Source organism: Neolamprologus brichardi, chromosome 10, assembly GCF_056152115.1.
Source record: "Neolamprologus brichardi isolate AB-2024 chromosome 10, ASM5615211v1, whole genome shotgun sequence".
In the NCBI taxonomy this organism is placed as follows: Eukaryota; Metazoa; Chordata; class Actinopteri; order Cichliformes; family Cichlidae; genus Neolamprologus; species Neolamprologus brichardi.
In genome coordinates this window covers 11,289,212-11,311,058 of record NC_142113.1, presented here as the reverse complement: position 1 = coordinate 11,311,058, position 21,847 = coordinate 11,289,212, and the positions used below count along the sequence as shown (strand labels likewise).

The 21,847-nt window shown below is 38.8% G+C and overlaps 1 protein-coding gene across 1 annotated transcript; it reads right to left on the bottom strand.

The window, feature by feature from the left end:
• Positions 1–262: 262 nt before the first annotated feature.
• On the bottom strand, positions 263–17,610 carry kif4 (kinesin family member 4). Its single transcript, XM_006799460.2, has 31 exons — positions 17,395–17,610; positions 16,469–16,613; positions 16,192–16,306; positions 15,820–16,010; positions 15,648–15,737; positions 15,364–15,530; positions 14,125–14,219; positions 13,865–13,984; positions 12,797–12,972; positions 12,604–12,665; positions 12,359–12,491; positions 12,106–12,164; positions 11,826–11,931; positions 11,470–11,577; positions 11,149–11,325; positions 10,788–10,891; positions 10,560–10,704; positions 9,198–9,308; positions 8,974–9,057; positions 8,724–8,837; positions 8,466–8,621; positions 7,263–7,360; positions 5,914–6,043; positions 5,610–5,780; positions 5,404–5,523; positions 5,213–5,290; positions 4,419–4,520; positions 4,173–4,340; positions 2,913–3,038; positions 2,177–2,284; positions 263–947 (listed from the first exon to the last, which is right to left on the bottom strand). Exons 2-31 carry the CDS (start codon positions 16,589–16,591, stop codon positions 759–761), a joined length of 3,726 nt encoding a protein of 1,241 aa, XP_006799523.1. The 5' UTR covers positions 16,592–16,613; positions 17,395–17,610; the 3' UTR covers positions 263–758.
• Positions 17,611–21,847: the final 4,237 nt, after the last annotated feature.

The following is a 21,847-nucleotide window of genomic DNA, read 5'->3' as shown; positions in this document are numbered from 1 at the left end:
GTAGTTGCTTTGATGAACCAGTTAATTAAACAAACAAACCTAAGATTGCCCTCAGCTGAGGCACTCGGATGTGTGGACTGGAGAAAAGCAACAACAAAGCCTGACATCACAATGTTTTCATGTAATACAGGACGTGGCATCTTGATAAGTGCTTATTTTCCACCTGAGAATTTGATTTGGAAGAATTTAATACATTCAGTACTCACACTGCTCAGCCGGGACATGATGTACATTTTCCAAAAGCATCATGAACTGAATACTGTTTTCCTGGTGAAAAATTTATTTCATCTATCATTTACACTAATTTAACCTACACAACAACAAAACGAATCAGAAGTTCCACATTAATCCTACCAGAAGGATTCAAATAAATTATCTTTCAGTTACAAAAGAAAAAACATAAATTTGCTTAAAAAAAAAGAAAGAAGGAATAGACTTCAAAACTTTATTCAGCAGATAGTACGCAGTAAAAAGGACTCAAATGTAATCCCCAAGAAGATGTTATGCACCTGTAGTGACAACCGGTTTAATGTGTTAGAAAAGTGAGTTTATTATCATTTGGGGGGATAAATGAGTTATGTACAGTTTGATCGTGTCATTGTGAATCATTGAGTGCTATTCACAGTTCTCTGATCAGCATCTACTGAAACTGAAGTGTCAATAGCTACTTTCAAGTAACACGTTAGTCACATATAAACAGAAAGACTTAAACGCACGGACAACATTCATCTAAAAAACATTGACAGCTAATGTCCAGATTAGGACTCCTCTCTGATTGGAGTGCATCCCGAGAAAAAACTGTTCTGGAAACTCGTCAGGAGTCGTTTCTTCTTCTTGAGGAAGCTGACTGTTGTTTTGTCCTCTTCATCATCGTTGTCCTCCTGCTCTTCCTCTGCCACCTTCAAGTCTGCGGTGGTGTGTCCCATATCTCCAATTTCTTTTAGCACCTAAAATAGTAAATGAGCACAACACTGTTAGCTGGTTATGCAACATGCAAGACATAAACAGTAAGTTTACTCTCAATTTTAAGATTTTAAGTGTCAGGATGTTTAAAAAAAAAAAGTCTTCTTACTTAAATACAACCTCAGATGAACAACACCCAGTCATTTAACAAAGACAAAGAAAACCCAGAAGCCGTTTGTGGAAAACTGCAAAAATGCATCCCATGATTCAACAGTTTATAGAACCACCTTCTTTCCTGAATGACCTTATTAGCCTCTCACATTGTAGGTCCCCTCCTTTTTTGCTGATATGCTGTGGTTGGTTTTCTCCAAACGTGGTGGTATCATCAAACATCTCCACTTTGGTCTTGTCTGACCACAGGACATTGTTGCAGAAGTCCTGTGGTTTGTTCAGACAAAACTTTGTAAAGCTAAACTGTGCTGCTGTGCTCTATTTAGAGAGAAGACACAAACAAGCCACACTTTGTTTTTTTTTCTTCCTTTTCATTTAGCTGAAGCTGGTAGAGTATGAAGTAGCTCTGGGATTTTTTTGTAGTTCCTCTGAGCACTGCACAGTCTTACCGTGGGATGGATTTGCTGGCACGTCCACTCCTGAGAAGACTGGCAACTGCCTTGAATATTTTCCAGGACTTCAGGTTGACCTTATGACCCTTTCCAGATTGATGGGCAGCAACAATTGTTCTCTAAGATCATTGATGATGTCTCTCCTGCATGTGCTAGCACACACCTGAATGACCAGAGCTGCAAACTGCCTAAACGTCTGCTTTCACAGAGGAGCTCTCACCTACTGATGATCCAATAATCAACTCAATTTGATTATCAGCACCTGGATGCTACTTACACTCTTAATTCCTCTGGAAACTGTACAGGTGCACTTTTCACAAAAAACTTTGGCATTTTGACTTTGCTAAAAAAAACAAAAAAACAAAACAATCACAGGGTGCAGTATCTCATGTGTTCATCTCTCGTTGTACTTAAATAATTTAGACCCTCTCAAGGATCAGATCCCCCCCCCCCCCCTTATCTTGATACTTAAAATCTTAGAACTGATGATTTATACAACTGTAGCAGGTTTTTATATTTCTACATAGCAGAGTTGCCTCATTGAATGAGAAAACTAATGTTAACTAATGTAACTGAGAAATATGTTCACATTCACTCATACGCAGCATTGGTACAAAGTCCTCTGCATGCCAGTCAACTCTTGTTCTTACCTTTTTTGTGGGAGTGCAAGACGGCGGCTTGAAGAACGTATTGTTGCCTGGACTGGAATCCTGAAGAGATAGAGAGTCTCGGGAAGTGCTTTCTGTGGAGCTTGCATCCTGAAATGATGAACAGTCCCAAATTCAGAACAATGCTCACCGATCTCACTGATAGAAATATGCTGGGCAGTGAAAGCCAGATCTGACTACACAGAAACACACCTCTTAGGCTAACATTCACTTCAGTTCTGAGTCTTATTTTCACTTCTTAGGTTTTCAATCATTTTCATTATGAAACAACATGTTTATCGTGTAATACACACTATAAAAATCCATCCCAGAAGGGTGCATGAAATGGCCTGAAATTAAACTGACAACCAAACACTGTGGGGATCCAGTTTTACTCTTTCACTGCATTAAAAAAAAATACATTTTGTTTCTAGTACATCAGGCCAGACTTCGGTGGCTGATCTCTAAACTCTTTATGATGCAATTAATGAGTAAAACTGGAGCCCTGCAGCATATGAGCTGTTATTCTCTTCTAAAGCAGTTAGTAAAAGCTCATTTTAAGCACATTTTTCACACATGAAACTGGTGTGAAATCTGATTCTTATATATTTCTACCCCAAAAGCTAAGAGTGACTGCTGTGCTTGTGCAGCTCTAAATCTGCACGGAAATCTTACATCTACACCAACAACCCATTATTTATCCCAAATTAAAAAACGGAGGAAGAATGAGGAAACCTACCTCAGCGGGCACCTGGTTATCCATATTTCGACACTTCTCGTGATCACATTGGCAATTCTCCCCACATGTCATCTTCCCTTTGCGGCACCTGCACTGCTTGTTGCTGCAGCGACCTTTACACGCACACTAAAGGAAGAGAAACCAGGTTCATAGGCCTTCTATCCTGATGCAAACAGTTTCATTTCTGTTTTGGTCTGAAATGTGTGACATTTTCAAAGAAATGACATGATGATAAGGTGCACATGATTTGTTTTTACTGTGGACAGTCTGTTTCTCTAAGATCAAGGAGTTCAATTCAAAAAGAAAAAGTGCCAGACTCTAGGGCTGCTCAATTATGGCAAAAATGATAATCACGATTATTTTCACTGAAATTGAGATCTCGATTATTTGACGATATTTATTTAACAATAACAATGTATTGAATAATGACTTTAAAGATTGTCAAAAAATAATATAAAATAGTGTGCAAATACTGATAACAGTGCAAATGTTTGCAATATAAAAATTAATGAAAAATGTAAACATCTGTTTAGTGAACTTGCAGTGTTGCTCTGTGGTGCAGCTACGACACTGTAGCAAAGTTTACACACTGTCTACTTGATCCACGTCTGACTCCGCGAACCCATAATGTTTCCACACCACTGAAGTTTTTTTTTACCTCTCTTTTCAACCAACGCCAGTCACTCTCCTCTCCAAATAACTTCTGCTTAGCTTTCCGAGCTTCCCTCGGGTCCTCTTAATCAGCGGTCCCCAACCCCCGGGCCTAGGACCGGTACCGGTCTGTGAGTCGTTTGGTACCGGGCCGTGAGAGTTGAGGCTCAGGTGTGAAATGTATAGTTTTCAGGTTTTTATCGGTTTTCAGCGTTATTTTGTTATCGTTTTTATCGTTTACTCGGTTTTCCTTGGTCCTTTCACGTGTGTTATGAATAAATTTTATTTTTTTCGGTACCGGTACTAGTTTTATTTTGTTGTATTTATCCGCGACACCTTAAAGGCCGGTCCATGAAAATACTGTCGGGCATAAACCGGTCCGTGCCGCAAAAAAAGGTTGGAGACCGCTGCTCTTAATTGTTGTGACACGCGTTCGAAATGCAGAGAGGTGCGCTCGATTTGCCACACGGAGCAGCGCGAGAGTAAAGCACGAGGGAGAGGCTAATAATCGCCTCAGTCATTTTTAATGATCGTTGAAAGCCCAGATCGTAATCGAGATTAAAATTCGATTAATTTAGCAGCCCTACCAGACTCCTCTTCCCGTCTTACCCCGGTTTGTTTCGCTTTCTTTGAGACTCTGCGTCCTCTCTCCTGTTTCTCAGGTCGCCACTCTTCTGTTTCCTCCTCGTTTTCGTCCTCACTGGGTGACATCAGCTCTTCGATGTTGATGGTCGTATTCAGCTGCGCTTTAGCTGTGGTAAAGCGCCTTGATTTAGGCTACAGAGAAAGCACCATGTTATATTCAAATAATCATAAATTGAAGCTACTTCAAGTAAATCTGCAAGAAAAACTTACCTTTGGAGGGACGTACTCAAACGAGTCATCTGGGTTGTTTTCTTTGTTGGTTTTAGGCACAAGGATTTTCTTCTCACTTGCCAGGTGCACCATTGAGAGTTTCTGCAGACACGGGTAGGTTTACGTCAGTCATATAACTTAGGTGAAGAGAATTGCAATGCTTTTTTTTGCTTTTCACTATTCAAACCTGCACTGCAGAACTTTTATGCCTTTTGGCAATGAGTGAAATTACACAAATATTTTCTTTATGACAGGGTTTCTTTTCATCTAGGTAAACACTTTTTTCAACATTTCCAGCATACAGGTAGTAACTGTAGTCTACTCTGTCTCCACTGCAGCACTTAGCTCCCTCGTCAATAACAATCAAAGACTAGTATGATGCAAAATATGTAGAGATGGTGCGTAAGGACATAATCAGGATTGCATGAATGTCTTTAGAGGGGCAACTTAATTTTATTTATAAAACACCAAAACAACAGTCACCTCAATGCACTTTATATTGTAAGGAAAAACCCAACCATAGTAGAGGGAAAACCCAAGCAATCAGAAATTTCCCTTTTGAGCAAGCACTTGGCAACAGTGGGAAAGAAAAATTCTCTTTTTAACAGAAAGAAACTGCACTGGCAGAGCCAGGCTCAGGGAGGGACCGCCATCTGCTGCGATTGATTGCTTTAAAAAAAATAATAAGAGAAAACACTCAGACTGCCATACTTAACTGGCTGAACAACTGGCTAGTCATGACAACAGAAATATAATGACATTGGAGGGGGGAAAAAAAAAAAAAACACCATTACCCGTCTGTACTCTTCATTCTGCTCCACCAGTTTCTGGTTCTGCTCGCTTAATTCCCGTAGCTTTTCAAGCTCTTCCTCCTATAATGATATTACAACATAAGCTCTGGGCACAACTCTGCATGAATTAATTAAAACAAAGAAAGCTAAGGTTAATTAAACCACAAACGGCTGTAAAATCTGTCCAGACAAACCTGAACATTGAGGCGCTGCAGGAGCTCCTTCTCCTTTGAACTCTCCTTGATGGTTTGGTTTGTTTCGTCTGAATCTTCACCGATAGGTTTGTTCTGAAGCTGGTTAAGGAGGTAAAGAACCTGAAGAAACAAGGCAGAAAGGTAAATATATGGAGCTGCAACAGGTCAATATTTTTGAGTCTAAAGCGAGCCCATGTATGAAGCACCTTCTCTTGATGCCTCTGCTCGAGTTCAACCAGCTGCTGCTGGTGCTCCATGTCCATGGTGGACATGACATTTCTCTCTTCAGCCAGCATCTTCCTTAAATCTTGTGCATTTGCCTTTTCCTGTGTCACCTCGCTCTCCAGCTTGGCATGGGCTGTTTTAGCAGAAACCAACTTAAAAAAGAAAAAAATATTAGATTTTCTTTTCTAAAACCAAACACCATTAAGTGATTCGACTATTGTACAATTAAACAATTCAGTTATGGTCATGGAATATATGCATGCATTCTCATTTCATTTTATCTACCTCTGACATCAGGACCTTGAGGGCACACTTGGCCTCAACTATACTGGTGATGTTGTCTATGCGTTGCTTAAAACGTCCCTCGCTGTCTGCAGCAAGAACTTTCTGCTGCAGGTCCGCTATTTGGGCATTCCTGTGAAGGTGCAAATCACTCTGCAGAGCTTATAAAACCTTTAACGTGTAGCATATACGCACAAAACAAACGCAAACAGCATTTTAGTCCAAATAAAACAAGCTTGTACATAGTTTCGTTAGCAGGATTTTGCTAATACAGTGGACCTTTTAGCTTGAGTACAGAACCTTTGGCCACAACTGCAACATGTGCGATGGTTTGTTCTGGAAAAACAGCCTAAAAGAAAAATGAAGATACCGACTGTGGCTGAGAAACCAGAGAGAACCAAGTTACTGGTTGTTGACAACATTTACATGACTGACCTTCGCTATTTGCATGAACCAAGAAAAAGAAGTATATTAAACATTTGCGAATTTATTGCAACATTAAAATGATAAAGTGACAGCTCACACATGTTGCATTTAAGTACAGTTATTACTAAAATTGAAACAACTGTACTTAAATGCAACATCAGATGTTTACTTGCAGCTCTGAACCCTTGGTTTGGTGTAAGTTCGGCATAAACTGGACTTCAAACTCATCTTTTGCTAAAAGTTTGAGAGGCTACTAAAGTAATAATAAATGCTTCAAGGAAAATCTAAAAACAAACAAACAAACAAAAAAACAACCCTGAAATAATCAGTGAACAAATTCAGGGTTTTTAAAAAAAATTTTTTTAAACCGCTATTACTTATTACAGAGAGCATCTTAGAAATAGACAATCAAGTTATTTTACATATAAAGGGGAAAAAAGGCTGCTCGAAATAGTCATTAAATCACACAAACAGTTTGGACCACAGACAGTAAAAAATATGGATGTACTTTCAGGTTGGAATAATTCAGCCAATGGGCAAGTGCCTAAAACCTGTATTCTTTGTGAAGGCCATCAGATGGCAGTAGTTGCAATTAGGAACATAGGCTTTTGGTCCTATAGAAGTCTATGAGAAATCAGCTTTCTGGCCTCGCCTCTGTAAACACTTTCCTGCGAGGTTTATGGCCTCAGTTACTAACGACTTCTCAATCACAGGTCATTAGCCACTACAATGCTTTCAGACCCACCCCTCTTCGTCACTTTTGTAACCAAGATGACAGCAGCAGAGACGCTCATCTAAGAGGCCTCGAAACAGAATGAAACCAATGGAACTTATCAAACCAATAGGAAATGTCATGGCAGCTAGGTATTATACTGTCTGGTTTTGACAGACTGAGGTGTCTTGTTTGGCTGGTTTTCATGACTCACCTGAGGCCAATTTCTGTCTCCAGGTTCTCCACCTGTTTCGTCAGAGGGGTTTCCAGCGCCCCCTGGCTCTCCAGTTCAGATATGATCAGTGTCCGACGCTGCATGGAGAGATGACATAAAGTAAATGATTTAACCACATTTCTCTGCATCCACGTCACTTTAACTATTTTATTTTAAAAAGAAAACACTTAATTAGATTTATAGACAAACTCTGCTTTAATGGTTCCAGAGGAATGTTTATAATTATAGCCAATCAGAGTTCACTGATAGATGATGGCTGTCTCTGCTGATGTTTACAGAGTTGCTATTAAAACTAAGAGTTAAGTAAGTTGGTTTTGCATTTAACTCATGTAAATAAGTCACTGTGAATGGATCCGAAATGGACACGATGAGCTGGAAAATAAACACATCTAAATTGGATCTGGTCCTCATCCGGTTTGAATCTGTGGTTCTCATCTGTTCAGATGAGTTCAGTCTTTGAATTTCACACATTGTACCTTTCAAAATATTGTTTAACATCATTTAAAGGCCGATTTATTGAATGCTGCCTGCTGCAGTCTGCATTTAAAAGGTCACAAACATAGTTAAGAATCATTCAGCCTCATCTGGAAGATCTCAACTGTGACAGACATTTTTCCATCATTGTGAGCGATTACAACACCACAAATGGTTGATTATTGATCAGCGTGTTACATGTTTAAACACTTACACAGCTGTTTCTATCTAGAGAAACAGAGTTAGACACTAAAGATTTTATCCTGAGCTGATTATAAATATACAGTGTAATGACAACTGTCTCTATCCTTCTATCACTCAATTATTATTCAACTGCTCATGTTACTTTAAAAACTTTAGCAAACAAACGGCAAGCTAACATATTCTTGAGATTTCAGCGTGTGTAAAAATGTAAACTTCTGTAATTGACTCCACTCTGATCTTTGATAGCCACTTTGTGAATGAGGATATTAAACAGTGTCAGACAGCTGGTTCAGGTGTAGCCAGAGGGCAGAGTCAGAGAGAAACACCAAAGTTTGCAAAAGAAAGCCCGTCAAAGAGTCCGTTTCCACAGTAACCAGCTCAGAGCTTAAACCCAGCTAATCCCAGGGTTATCAAACTCAGTGTTATTAGCCAAACCTGGCACTAAAACAGGAACCTGCTGCATGTTTCATTTTGTGTAACAACTGTACAGATGTGTCAGCTCACCCTGATTTTGGGAGCCGGCCTCTCGCCAGCCTCCAGCTGCTGTTTGAGGTGGTTGATCTCCTGAGCCAAAACCTTCCTGTCCTCCAGAAGATCATTGAGATGGCGCCGGGCCTCCTCCGTGCTAACCATCACCTCCACCTCGTTGAGAAACCATGTCTGATGACAGAAAAGGAAAACAGTTCATATTGTGAAACTTTAAGTCCGAGTTATCTCCAACACAAAATATTTGACCATTTCTCAAGAATCCTGTTTTTCTACCTTCACTCTCGCAGCTGCTCCCTCCATGCCTTTGTTCTGGGCATCTTTGCGCTTCTCTGCTACCTCACTTCTCTTCTGTAGAGCATCTTTTAATCTCTTGTTTGCAGCTGCAGCCTTTAAGCAAAAAAAAAAAAAAAGAGCACCTCATAAACAGCTACAAACCTTTTCCAGTGATTCTTCAACCCTATGAACACAAAAATTTCAAATGGTAAAAAAAACAAACAAACTGTGCAACAGTGAATGGCCACACCTCTTCGGTTTTACGACGCAGGACGTTGGCTTGTTTCTGAAAATCTCTCTCCAGTTTAAGCAGCTCATACTGCCGTTTACGATCCTGCAAAAAATACAAAATAAACGGATTACAGAAGTCAAAGAACCTCCAGAATAAACAGGTTTTTGACAAGAAAAGGCTAGCGAGTGCAACAACTGAAGTCATCCGTCTTATGTCTCCATAAGAGTCTTATCTCTACTCACCTTCTCCTTCAGCTGCAGTACCTCCCTGTCCTTTTTGTTCTTCCACTGCCTGAATTTCTCAGAGTCCTCTCTCATCTGCCGCATTAGCTGTGTACGTTGAGACTTCATAGCCTGTGAGAACACAGCGACATTTGAAACTTGCGTCTGTAGTTACTCAAACGCTTTAAAGCAGCGGTCCCCAACCTTTTTTGCGCCACGGACCGGTTTATGCCCAACAATATTTTCATGGACCGGCCTTTAAGGTGTCGCGGGTAAATACAACAAAATAAAACTAGCACTGGTACCGAAAAAAAGAAAATTTATTCATAACACACGTGAAAAGACCAAGGAAAACCGAGTAAACGATAACAAAATAACGCTGAAAACCGATAAAAACCCTGAAAACTATACATTTCACACCTGAGCCTCAACTCTCGCGGCCCGGTACCAAACGACTCACGGACTGGTACCGGTCCGAGGCCCGGGGACCGCTGCTTTAAAGAAAAATAAAGCTCAGAGTACACATGATGACACCATGTGACAAAAGGTTTCTGTACTGCATGCTCACAAAGGGCCATATAATGCAGAAGAGAAATATGTTACTGAACAAAGATAATAGATAAACTATTACATCTATTACTGAGGCTGCTTGATGATCCAAAAATGACTCATCAGTTACATGGTGGCTCTTATCACATTGACTTAATTAGTTTCTGACTATAAAAACAATATCTGAAAACTCTGCCAGAGATTTTTAATAGAAACAAAAACTATAATTGTCTGATATGGAGATACGACCACAGGCTCTCGTGTGTGATCTGCAGACAAATCAGCTGCAGGCAGCAGTTAACGATCCTTCCAAAGGTTCACAACTTGTGATCTTGTTACAATTTTAGCTTTCACTAGACAGAAAGAGCCTTTGTTCATCAAGACTTGTCATCATGGCTGAAGCCAAATAAACTGTTTGTTAGTTTGCGATTTTATGGAGGAAAAAGTAATAAAAAAAAATAATAAAAAAAACTAAAATAAAAGCATGTATTGTATAAAAGGCCAGTTGAGTTGGATTGGTATCACAAGATAACAAGAGCTTTGTAATGAAAACGAATCTAAAGAGATTTTTAAAAAAAATCAACCGTCTTGTTTTTATAATCCCTTAAAGCCAAAAAGCACAATTAGAAATAGGATTTAACTAATAGCCCAGCCCCACACCCTGCTTTTACAGGACTCAGTGTTAGATTAAGCATCTCAGCTGTGGTTTATATCACAATTCCCAACTGTGTTGTTTTGTCTTGTACTTCAATTTAAAGATCAGTTTAAAAAACAAAACAAAACCAATGCCACACAAAATATTCAACACACCATTAAAGGAAAATAAACCGTTACCTGTATTTCCTCCATGAGCTTGCTAACTTTCTGAACAGACGACTCTTTGAGTTTCAACAGTTTGGACTGCTCGAGAAGTTTCTTCTTCATGTCTACCAGCTGGCTCTCAAGCTCCTGCAGTCTCTTCCTCCGTTGCTCGCTGAGCCTGGACGAGGATGGTGGAGGTCAAGTATAAGAACCTGCACGTATATTACAACAAGCACCAAAACAAAGAAAGGGTTTTCCTACTTAGCCTGGTTGGTGTCTTTCTTTGCAGACTGAAGTGCCAAAACGAGTTCCTCTTTCTCCTTCTGCAGTGAATCCACAGCAGACTGTAGAGTTTGTACATTTTTCTGGAAGAGAGTCCGAAAGATTAAAATGTGTCTACCGTTTCATGATATTTTGAAATATGGCTTGCACGTATTTGCACTACACTTTGAGATCTGTGACAGCCTCTACTAATAAAACCATTTAGAATTTGTTATTCAAGTGGAAACGTCTGCAAAGTTTAAAAATGCCAATAATAAACTGTGACTAGGCAGTCAATAACACCTCTCTTAAACTTGTCTACTGTAGTGAGATGACAGTTAAGTGACTCTGTAATGCTGACCTGGTGCTCAGATTGCATCGGCTCCAGCTGGCTGTCATTTTGGCACATTTTTTTAACAAATGCTTCTTTCAGGCTTAAGACTTTGTTAAGCTCAATCAGCTCCTTGGAGAGCTGGGCTTGACGCAATGCATGATGGGCTGTGAAGGCTTCTGGGGAGTCCTTTAGGGCAGTAGCATCCTATTCGAAGAGTATTAGAGTTGGAAAACATGTAAAATTACATCTGGTTCAGTCTTCAGTCAAGTTAGTTTGGGCAAGATAAGAGAAATGTGATGCTCCGCTACTCGTGGAAGATATGTTAAGAAAACAAAACTGAAAACGTACTGATGGGGATCCCTCTGGTGAACATTTATTGCCATTCCCAGACACTTCAGGTAAATCCTCTCCTGCAGCCACTGCATCAATGGAGGCGGCGATGCCCGCACTCTCATTCTGACAAAGCAAACAAGGAGTAAACCATAACATTCAAGAAGAATATTCAAATTTAATAGTGTAAAAATTGAAAAATAGTTTAATAACACAGCAGCAAAAGAAAGTCGTCATCACCTTTATTTAACCCATTTCTTTCTATATTTAACATCAGGCAAATCTCTCTATTTAAAAAAGAAGCACCAATTTACTCTATTATTACTTGACTTATATTTCTTGGACTGGATTGTAATGTAAGAAGACATCCATACTTTGAGCTCCAAGATGATGTTTTGCAGATTCTTCATCACTTCAACATTCTCCTTGAGCTCCTGGTCCTCCAGCGTTTTCATCACTTTCTCCAGATCTACAGTACATCTGAAAAACCATCGGACATCAATGTGACTCAGTGGATTTGTCGACAACAAGCTGAAATTCTGAGTCAAATTAAAAAATGAAACAGATGTAGGAACAGATTTCAGCACAGCTACTGTTAAAGCTTTTTGAGACCTCTTCTAAAGCTTTGCTGGCTTTTTGCTTTTGCAAACTCACGCTGCATGGTGCCGCAGTTGCTCCAGCTTGCTTTGCAGTTTCTCATTTGCTTGCTCCGTCTACAAAATAAAACAAATGGCATATAAAAACTATGATGATGCAAAACAGTGGAAATGTAAGAAAGAAACTAAGGTCAAAAGATCAACTGTAAATAATTTGCAACTGTTTTTGTTCGTGTCAAATCCAATCCTTTTGTTTTCATCAGCAGTAATAATTTTCTCTTTAGACAGGATGCTGCTGTGACCAGGCTCACCATAATGATCTTCTCAAACATGTGGGCCGTCTGTCCAGCTGCCTCACTCAGCTCTCTGCTCAGTTTATTGTTCTCATCCCGCAGAGCGCGGTTTCGTTCCAGCAGTTTAGTCACGTTCTCTGCACTCTCTGACCTGCAACAGGGGCAACTATTATGGCCTTTTGCTTTATGGGTGATGTTTATCCTGGCTGCATTTATTTGGCGTCCTCTTTGAACCCTGAGGTTTGCTGAGAAAGTTGTCTTACCCAGAGAGCACCGGAGCTACTCCTCCACGTGCATGAAGTAGCATCACCTGCAGCTCTTGGACCTACACCAGGGTACCATTGAAAACATTTGGAACATGCTTTAATCTTTTTCAAACTAAACTACTCAATGAAAAACTGCAACACTAGTAATTTGAGTGCTGATGATACTGAGGGCCAACACCCATTTTTGCACCTGTTGTTTCAAGCGGTTCATTTCTGCAGCTCTGGGGTCGATGTTGACAACTGGTTTATTTTTAATCTTGCGAGCTCTGTCAGCATATCGCAGCGTGTTGATGGTTTCCTCCATGTTGGAGTCTGCAGGACTGATGCAAGCAATCATCAAAGTGTGGCTGTTGCCTCCCAGAGAATCTGAGGACAAACACACATATACATGTATACGTTTACAGTGGTGCAGTTAAGTTCTACGATGCATTGTTACCACTTTGAACACCCACAGCTTTTCTCCCTTAAATAAATAAAAACCTAAGCTAAATGCGAATCCTGTTCAAGGAGTCTGAAGATGTTTCAGTTTTTCATGGTAATGGAAGTGAAACAAGCAGGAAAAAAGAAAATACCACATACTACAAGCCCTAACATAGAAAGGCATGTTTGGGTCTGCTGAAAGTAGAAGTGGACCTATGTGACAACATCTTATGATCATCTCAGTCATACAGGTCTTTCTGGAAGTAGAACGGCAGCCTCCACTTGCTGTTCAAACCTTGTTTGCAGAATGCAGCCATTCAGAACATAGCTGGCTTAAAGGCCTCATAGGAAAGGGACCTTAAAAGTCTTGTTTCAGACAGTGGAAGGGGAGTCACACCAAAGTCTGGTATAAGCTAAATAAGAATGATTTACAACGGAATTATCTACTCCAGCAGAGTCCACAAATACAACTTTAAAGGAATCAGGACAAAATATATGACAAATTTAAAATGTTTTTAATAAAATTAGTTTTGCTAGAGAATATAATGAGCAAAACAAACAAAGAAACACTTAAAAGAAAAAGAAAAGGGCAGCACATATCCAGTTTAACTCAAATTAAATTCATGTTGTGAATTATGAGTCTTATTTCTTGCATTTTTCTTCAAATGCAAGATTAAAGGTAAATAAAAGCACCACCAATCCTGGACTCCAGGCATCTAAGCCTTCTGCAAACCTAAATAAAACCCTGACTGACTTTGAAAATCCTCACAGTGAGAATGTATCCATGTCTGACCTAATGACCATAATGTAACATCTGGCCATCTACATCAAAGCTTACCTTGCAGCAGGCGGGTGAGCTTAGAGTCTCTGTAAGGAACAAAGGTGTTTTTCTTGCTTTCATCCCCCAAAGCACTGATCACATTTCCCAAAGACAAAAGGCCACGATTGATGCTGATACCTGCACATAAATATGGACGGCATGACCAGAAGTACTGTTATTAAACACAGAAATGTAGCTTAATACACCTTACATAGCAGCACATGTCTCCGTGATAATCGCACATTAAAGGCTTACAACTTTTAACTGATCTTGGTTACCTTCCTTTAAACGATCTCCTTCTGCTTTGGTTTTCTTTTGTCTCTCGGATCCAGCCAAATCCACAAGATGCAACTTTGAAACAACTGAATCGGCCCTGAAACAAAGGATTATACAACTATTCAGACTGCAGTAGGCAATATTTTGGAAATGCCTGTTGGGTGTTGTAGAATGGGGACGTACACAAACACACTAACCCAGTTTAAGGGAAAATATTATAGTAGCTTACAAAAGAGAAACACTGAAATTCTGGACCCACCCTCTGTGTAAATCAACAATTTAGCTGATACAATGTATCTAAAAAGTATTCACAGCGCTTCACTTGTTCCACATTTTGTCATGTTACAGTCTTATTTGAACATGGATTCATTTTTCACCTCAAAATTCAACAAACAAACACCTTATAATGCCATTAAAAAACAAGAATATTTGCTGTTAGTTTTAGGTTGTGGTGGTGCCTTCTGTGGTCCTTTTGGTGTTGCTGAGCTGATGAGTGGATTAGGTTGGTTTTTTTTTTAAAGAATGGACTAGATTGTTGATTCAGCAACTTCATACATTTTCTCTCTTTGTCTGATGTATTCATTATGTTTTTATCAGGCTAATGGTGGCCTCCCTTGCTTGCACCAGCCTCTCATTGGACCTCTATTCAGAGTTTCAGTGAAAAACCAACAAATGCAAGTTCAACAATTGGAATCAACTCCAGATCTTTTATCTGCCTAATCTCTTAATGAGGCAACAAGCAACACCCGGTCATGAAGCAGCTTGTCCAGTTTCTTTTGATACTTTGACAGTGGGGCATTATGTACAAAAACAACTTTAATTCCTAAGCAGTTCATACAGTTCTTTCATAATACCCCTTGAAATAAAACCAAATGCCTCATGTTGAGGATTACATTTAAAAAAAAAAAACAAAAAAAAACAAACCCGCTGTGGTGACGTACAAAGGCAAAATAACAAAACAGTGTCCAAAGCCGGTTCCAGTAAATCAAAAATTGACAATATAATAACAAACCAAGGCAAACAGGTTTTACTGGACAAATGTTAAATTAAAACTGCAACATTTAGAGCAATTCTATAACAAATACCCATAACAGGAATATGAAAATGTACAGAATTCAAATGACTGTCACCTTATATCTGAGCACTGTGAGAAGGTATTCTGTGTCTATATCAGAAAAAAAAAAATGTTTGGACAATAAGATGAAACATGTTTTATCAAGGAAAAAAGCAGCCAAACTGACTTATCTGTCCCTCTGCGCTGTTCCAGTGTGATGGTGAAGATAGCATGGGAACGTGAAGAGGCAGCGTTCATGGCTGTGGAACCCACGGTACGAGCAGAGTTTCCAAGCTCCAGACAGCTCACCATCTCAGGGGCAGAAAATACCTGCTTCTCAGTTAAGCCGACAATCTGGAAAGCAGGACATTTTTAATAAAAGTTCAACTAAAGATGGAGAAAAATGCACATATGTGGTTCAGGTGGGCTGTCAAAAAATTTGAATTTGCTTTTAACATACGAGTCACTCACCTTGATGCCTTCTTTAGGGTCTTCCCGAATGCTGATAGCAGGTTTGTCTTTGGATGAACACAGCAAGTCCAATATTTCTTCATTATAAATCTACAATCAAAAGAAAACCTTAACTACTTTACTTTAAAGAGCTATTGTACATACACACCACAGACCAAAAACATTCACCAACCTCCAGGTAAGACACTGCCAGACAGAATTCACAGTCTGTCCTTTGCTCCTTTTCTGCAAAGATGCACCTGATAACTCGAGGAATAACTCCAACAGATGGCTCGTTTTCTTGAGCCGTTGTATAGGTTCCTCCCATCGAAAAGGTCTTTCCAGATCCCGTCTGTCCATAGGCAAGAACTGTGGCATGGTAGCCTACAGTAACAATAACATCACATGATGGATGGAGCATTATTAGCTGCAAAATTATTCAACAGATTTAAAGGAATACAAAAAATAAACACAGTTATTTTATTTTTCGAGCCCACATAATCATGTCTCAGGAAGAAGATTAAATCTTAGACATTCACTTAAAAAGCATCAAGTTAAAAGCTACCTTTGAAAAGCCCAGACAATAAAGGGGAAACCGCTGTACTGAAGACTTCTTCTTGTTCAGCAGTGGGCTCAAATACATAATCATAAGTGAATGCCTTCTCTGTGCCAACAATCACCTGAAACCAAACAAACATGCAGCAGTTTTTACACACAACATGCAATGTAAGTACAAAACGAAAACACCTGACAAACAAACAAACAAACAAACACACACACACAGTGTAGTTTGATTTTGATATATTGTGAGGCATGCCTGTGAAAGAAAAGCAGTTGAGCACCTGTGGCTCCCCAGGGACGAAAGTGAGGCAGGACTGACATCCCTCGTTGATTTCTTTTGGTACTAGTGGGCGACATCGTAAGGCAACTCGCACCGGAATGACCTTCTCATCCTCGTTTGTCATGATGCAATATTCCAATGAATAACTGCAAAACAACAAAATTAAGGGATTACCAAAAAAAGCTGGGCACTGATGTGATTAAAAGGCATGTTACTATATATTTGCAGAACAAAGATGTTTAAAAAAAACTATAATTTATACAAAATAAAAAAGTGCTGAGTACTCAATATTAAGGCAGGTGGTGTAATAGGGACTCCCTGTATGTTCAAATATAAGACTTTACTTTTGCTAGACAATTTGACAGACAAAAAAAACGTCCTAGAAATAAAATAGAAATCTCTTCTGATAGTTTACGGTTACACACTTTATATGGCTGAGTGTCAAACATTTATGCGGTTGTTTTTTTTTTTTTACAGAAGTGCTTATTTGTGAAAATGACTTAATAAAACAATGGGTGGTGTCAGTATCTAAAGAATTGCTCCATTATTAACTTCCTATGTTGCGACTCCGTGATCCGTCTCTGTGCACCACAGCTTTCAGCCCTTCTGGAGATGAATCGGAACAAAACAGAGTTGTGCAATGAGTCATGACTCCCTGTCCTGGTGGAAATCTACCATTTTCCACGGAGGGGGTTATATCGTTGACGAAAAAATTTTAACTGTTTGTCTGGAGGACACAAACAGCAGCCATACTTTACGTCCACTCGAGCAATTCACATTTCATAGTTAGCGGTGCTACTTTTCCACAACAGAAAGCACAACCAAAAATGCACCAAGATGACTGTTAATTAGCTCAGCTGAAACCAGCGACAGCTTAACCGTAGCTACCTAGTGGGAGTTATCAGCAAACATTGACATTAACGTTACCTTCACACGTTTCCTCCAGAGCCAGTGTTTAAGTATCGCGAAAACTACATTCGTTGGTTCTGCCTAATAGACGCTCTCAAAAAAACATTAAGCCTTAAATATATCAAATTATTAAAGCTAACTTGCTCGACTTTTTAAATTTTGCTCAAGTACTTAGTCAGGTCCCAAAGAGGAGTTGTTACTGCCCGCCACTTTCAAACACCCAGCTCCGCCTCCTGTTTCTTCTTCTACTTGTAATTTTACTGCAGAGTCAATGCAGAAACGCAGCGCTACCGACCTCTACAGGATAAACGGAAGAGTACAGCGTTAGTACGTTGTTCTGTGTTATCCGTTTCACCTTTTCTCCTCAATGTTTTTGAACTTCGAAATATACTTGAAGGTGCGATTAGTAAATGAAATCCTTATTTAATATTTAAATAGCCATACTTAAAAGTAATTAACCACAGACACAGTGAGGAGAGCACTAGAGTTTTACTGTCCAGGCAACAACACGAAACTCAGTAGCTAAGGTAGAGATGCCAGGATTAATAAACACAAATAAATAAATGAACGAAAGAATGAAAGCGCAAGAGGGGACTATTTGTTTTTTCAAAAAGACAGGAAGAATATAAGGAGAGATGGGTGAGTGACATAACGCCCCACTCGATGAGATGAGTTTTTCAGCCTACAATGGATAAATGGGGGAGTGACTCTTGTCTTCTAGCTGGAAGAGAAAGGTCATTACGCTGGGAGCCAGAGGGGGAAAACAGCTGAGTCCAGATAAAACGATGATGACAAGGTTTCTGCAGGGAAGACAGAGCTAAGCTGACAATAAGAGCAGCAGAAACTGGGGCACAGATTCACATTGCATTTATGTGTTTCTAATAATATACAGTAACGTATCATTTTATGACAGTAACCAGTCCAACCAAACACATCAAGGAAATTTATTGAATGAATGGGACAAGTGAGCACATAATTGGACCATATGCAAACTTTGACCTCTGTCAATACTTGGAACTCCTTGGGAGAAGCATAAGCGCCAATAGAGCTTGTCCTTACCAGCCAACACAGATGTCTGACTCAGCCCCACCCCTCCTCTGACTGAAGCTCTTGACCTCATATTACATTTTTGCAGTGTGATTAAATGAAATATGATAACACATATCAACCACGGGCATGTCCTATATTCATCCTAAGAATTAGCCACTATCCTGCCATTTCTAAAACCCTACAGTTACGACACACTGACAGTGCTATGAAATAGAGGTATTGTGCAATTGCTCACCATTAAGTGATTGTTTTGCTATTGAGTCGTTTGTCACAATATGTTGAAGGAGATTTGAGAACCAATAAATCCTTACTATTGATTTAAAAAAACAGAAAACCCTGGTGGTGCCCCTATACCTAACTCTATGCTTATGTGAATCATGTTCATCATCATGTCTCCTCTCAGCTGTGATCTCAGAGGCAAGTGAGTCCTGCTGCTGTGGGAAATTCCACCACAAGGCGTAATAACAACATGCCAGACAGTCCCAGCTCCCAGGAATAGAGCAGACAGTAAATGAATGGAACAAAACAGCCTAATCTTTCCATTTATATTCACGTAATGACTAGTGCAGATACATGTATTTTTCTTAAAAATGTAAAACTGCAGAGCCAGTGATAAATTCTCTCAGTGTGGGGGTTACTTAAAGCCATCTCGACCTTGACAACAGTGCACGCACTTAGACTGCAGCTAGAAGGGGAGGAAATTCAGCCTGCTTCCCCCTTTCCTGTTGCAGCTTCAAAAGATAATCTGGACGTGGTGGATTGCATTGCAATGACATCACCCGTGCCTCAGTTCCAATGGTTACACGAACAGGGTTTCAAAGAGAATACAGTCTGCTCAGCTGCACTAAGCTATGTGTACATACCAGCTTCATGCTCTACTGAGCTAAAAGCCCCATAATGGTGTTTGCCATTAACCACAGAAAGTTTAACATATGATCAAACTCATTTCTGTTTCACAAAAATGTATTCATAATTAAAAATATGCTAAATATCTGTTGAGTTGAGTGAACTTGAACAATTGCCTACAGAAATGAATCACTGAGATGTCAGCGAGATTAACTGACTGTGTAGAGGTGCATGTGACAATAAGTGAAATTATGTGTTGCCACATAAGAAAACACAAGACAATTTTCACTTGCTTCATTTATTGTGTAACACAATAAATGCAGGCATCTGCATTTTTTTTCACTATTATTTTTCTTTTAAAACAATTTTTTACAACTGTTTTGTCTGCGCACTTCACATCATTTTTGAGTGCTTTCAGGAACCTGCATAGATACAAAATGTGAGTATATAATATGACTACATTTACATCCAATGTTAGGGTTACATGTTTTTCCCCATAAAAGGGACAACAGAAAAAAACAAACAAACAATTCAGCCAAGCAGGAAAATGGAAGCTTAGAACACTTTAAACCTGCAGTGCTCTGCATAAGAAAGCCTGTTTGGAGGCGAAAGCTGGAAAGGGATCAGTCAGCACAGCCAACAATAATTAGTTGTACATTTTCAAAGAGGCTTGAAGCCTTATGCTGAGTCAGTCATGAGGCACTTTATGGGAGCAGTGTCTGTAGGTTACTGCTCTGATAAACAGAAATATGTCTGAACTTGACAGCCAAGGAGGTGAAGCCAAATCAAGGAAAATAGTGTCAATGATAATATAAGTATAAGCATACTAATACTTTGGGCATAGGCAGCATTACAATAATTGACATCAATTTTTTGGCTCTGGAAGAACCGAGGATACTGTTGGGTTGCTACACTGGCATTGAACTGATGCTGACAGTAATATTTAAGGATGATATACTGATCTTTAATTTAAGCACATATGAAAATATTGTACTGTGTAATTATTCTTTTTCAGTGCTTTTGTTGTTACAGTTGGACTCTAAGGAACTTGACTGAATTTTGAGATTTATTTGCCATAAAAAACAAATAAAAAGACACATAACAAGCAAAGTTATATATGAATTTAGCTGATAATATTACTTAAATTCTTTTTTTTAAACTTTCTGTAGATACTATAATAATATTGTTTTCATTGTTTTTCTTCTTTTGTTGACCATGGTTACAATAAAGTTCCTTAGAGTTTACTGATAACACAGCAACAGCAATTGATATTGGGGAATATGCCAGTGGAGTACTTTTAGATTAAAAAACAGCCTTTGACACTGTTGAACATAAATGATTATTTTAAAACATACAGATGTATGGACATAAGATGTATGGACATAAAAAACATGTGAGAGAATGTGAAATGCCAAACAGTCGTGGGTTGAGGCATGACACCCGAGTGTCAGTACCCGTAGCCATGTTTATTAAAATGACAATGTTGTCGTTAGCTCTGAATATAGCAAAAGTAGTTATCATTATAGTCATAGTATTATCATAGTGTTATTATAGTATTATGTGTTTACTAGCACAAAAAAGGAACAAAGACTGAGTAACTTTAGTTTGATGTTGCCCCTCTGCCGTCTATTATCATATTTAGTAGACGACAGTTAGCTGTTTTGAACCTGCAAATCATCATCTTGGAGCTCAAAGTATGGATGTCATCTTATATCACAATCCTGCACGAAAAATACAAGTCAAGTAATAATGTCACCAAATGACTATATAATGTTAAGGATAGCAAATATCAAACTAGATGTTGCTGCTTATGTAAGTGAAAAAACCACAGAAAAAACACCTTAATCTGTAAGAAACTCTGCTTTCAGCAGCACCGTTTCCAGCAAAGAAAAAAATAATGCTTTGGTAAACCCACTATAACACAGAACAAACAGCTGACAGAAAAAAAGTCATTGGCTGCTGGAAAGTTAATCAGCTAAAAAGCCTAATATTGTTCTCGGGGTCTGATGGGACCCAAATCAGAGCTAAATTTAGCTCTGATGTGGCACAGATGTATCCAAGTAAATATGTTTTTCCGCTTTCATTCAACTGCATGTTTGTTGAATATTGACATTTGGTAAAGATGACAACTGTTACTTTTTTTAAAAAAAAAAATTGCATTCATGCATTGTCTGGACATGGTTATTTTAGAATATAATTGATAATTAATTGCACTATTTCTGGGTTTTTTGTGGGTTTTTTTGTACATTTTAACTATTCAGACTTAGAAAGTTGGCCAGATATTAATTTTGTTTGAGTCCCTCAAATAGAAATTGTTTTGCCATATAAATTTAGTAATTCAGCTTTGGTTAAAACTGAAATTGAAACACTTAAATTTAAAAGATTATAAAAACTGTTGTTTATTCTGTTTGGGTAAATGATAATATACCACATATAAAATGGAATTAAATAAATTTATACTGACAAACATACATCTTTTTCTCCTTTTATCAAACACATCTTTTGTTCAAATTAATAACATTAACAAACAACTTAAAACTGGGGGGTTCCTCATGGATCTGTATTAGGACCATTC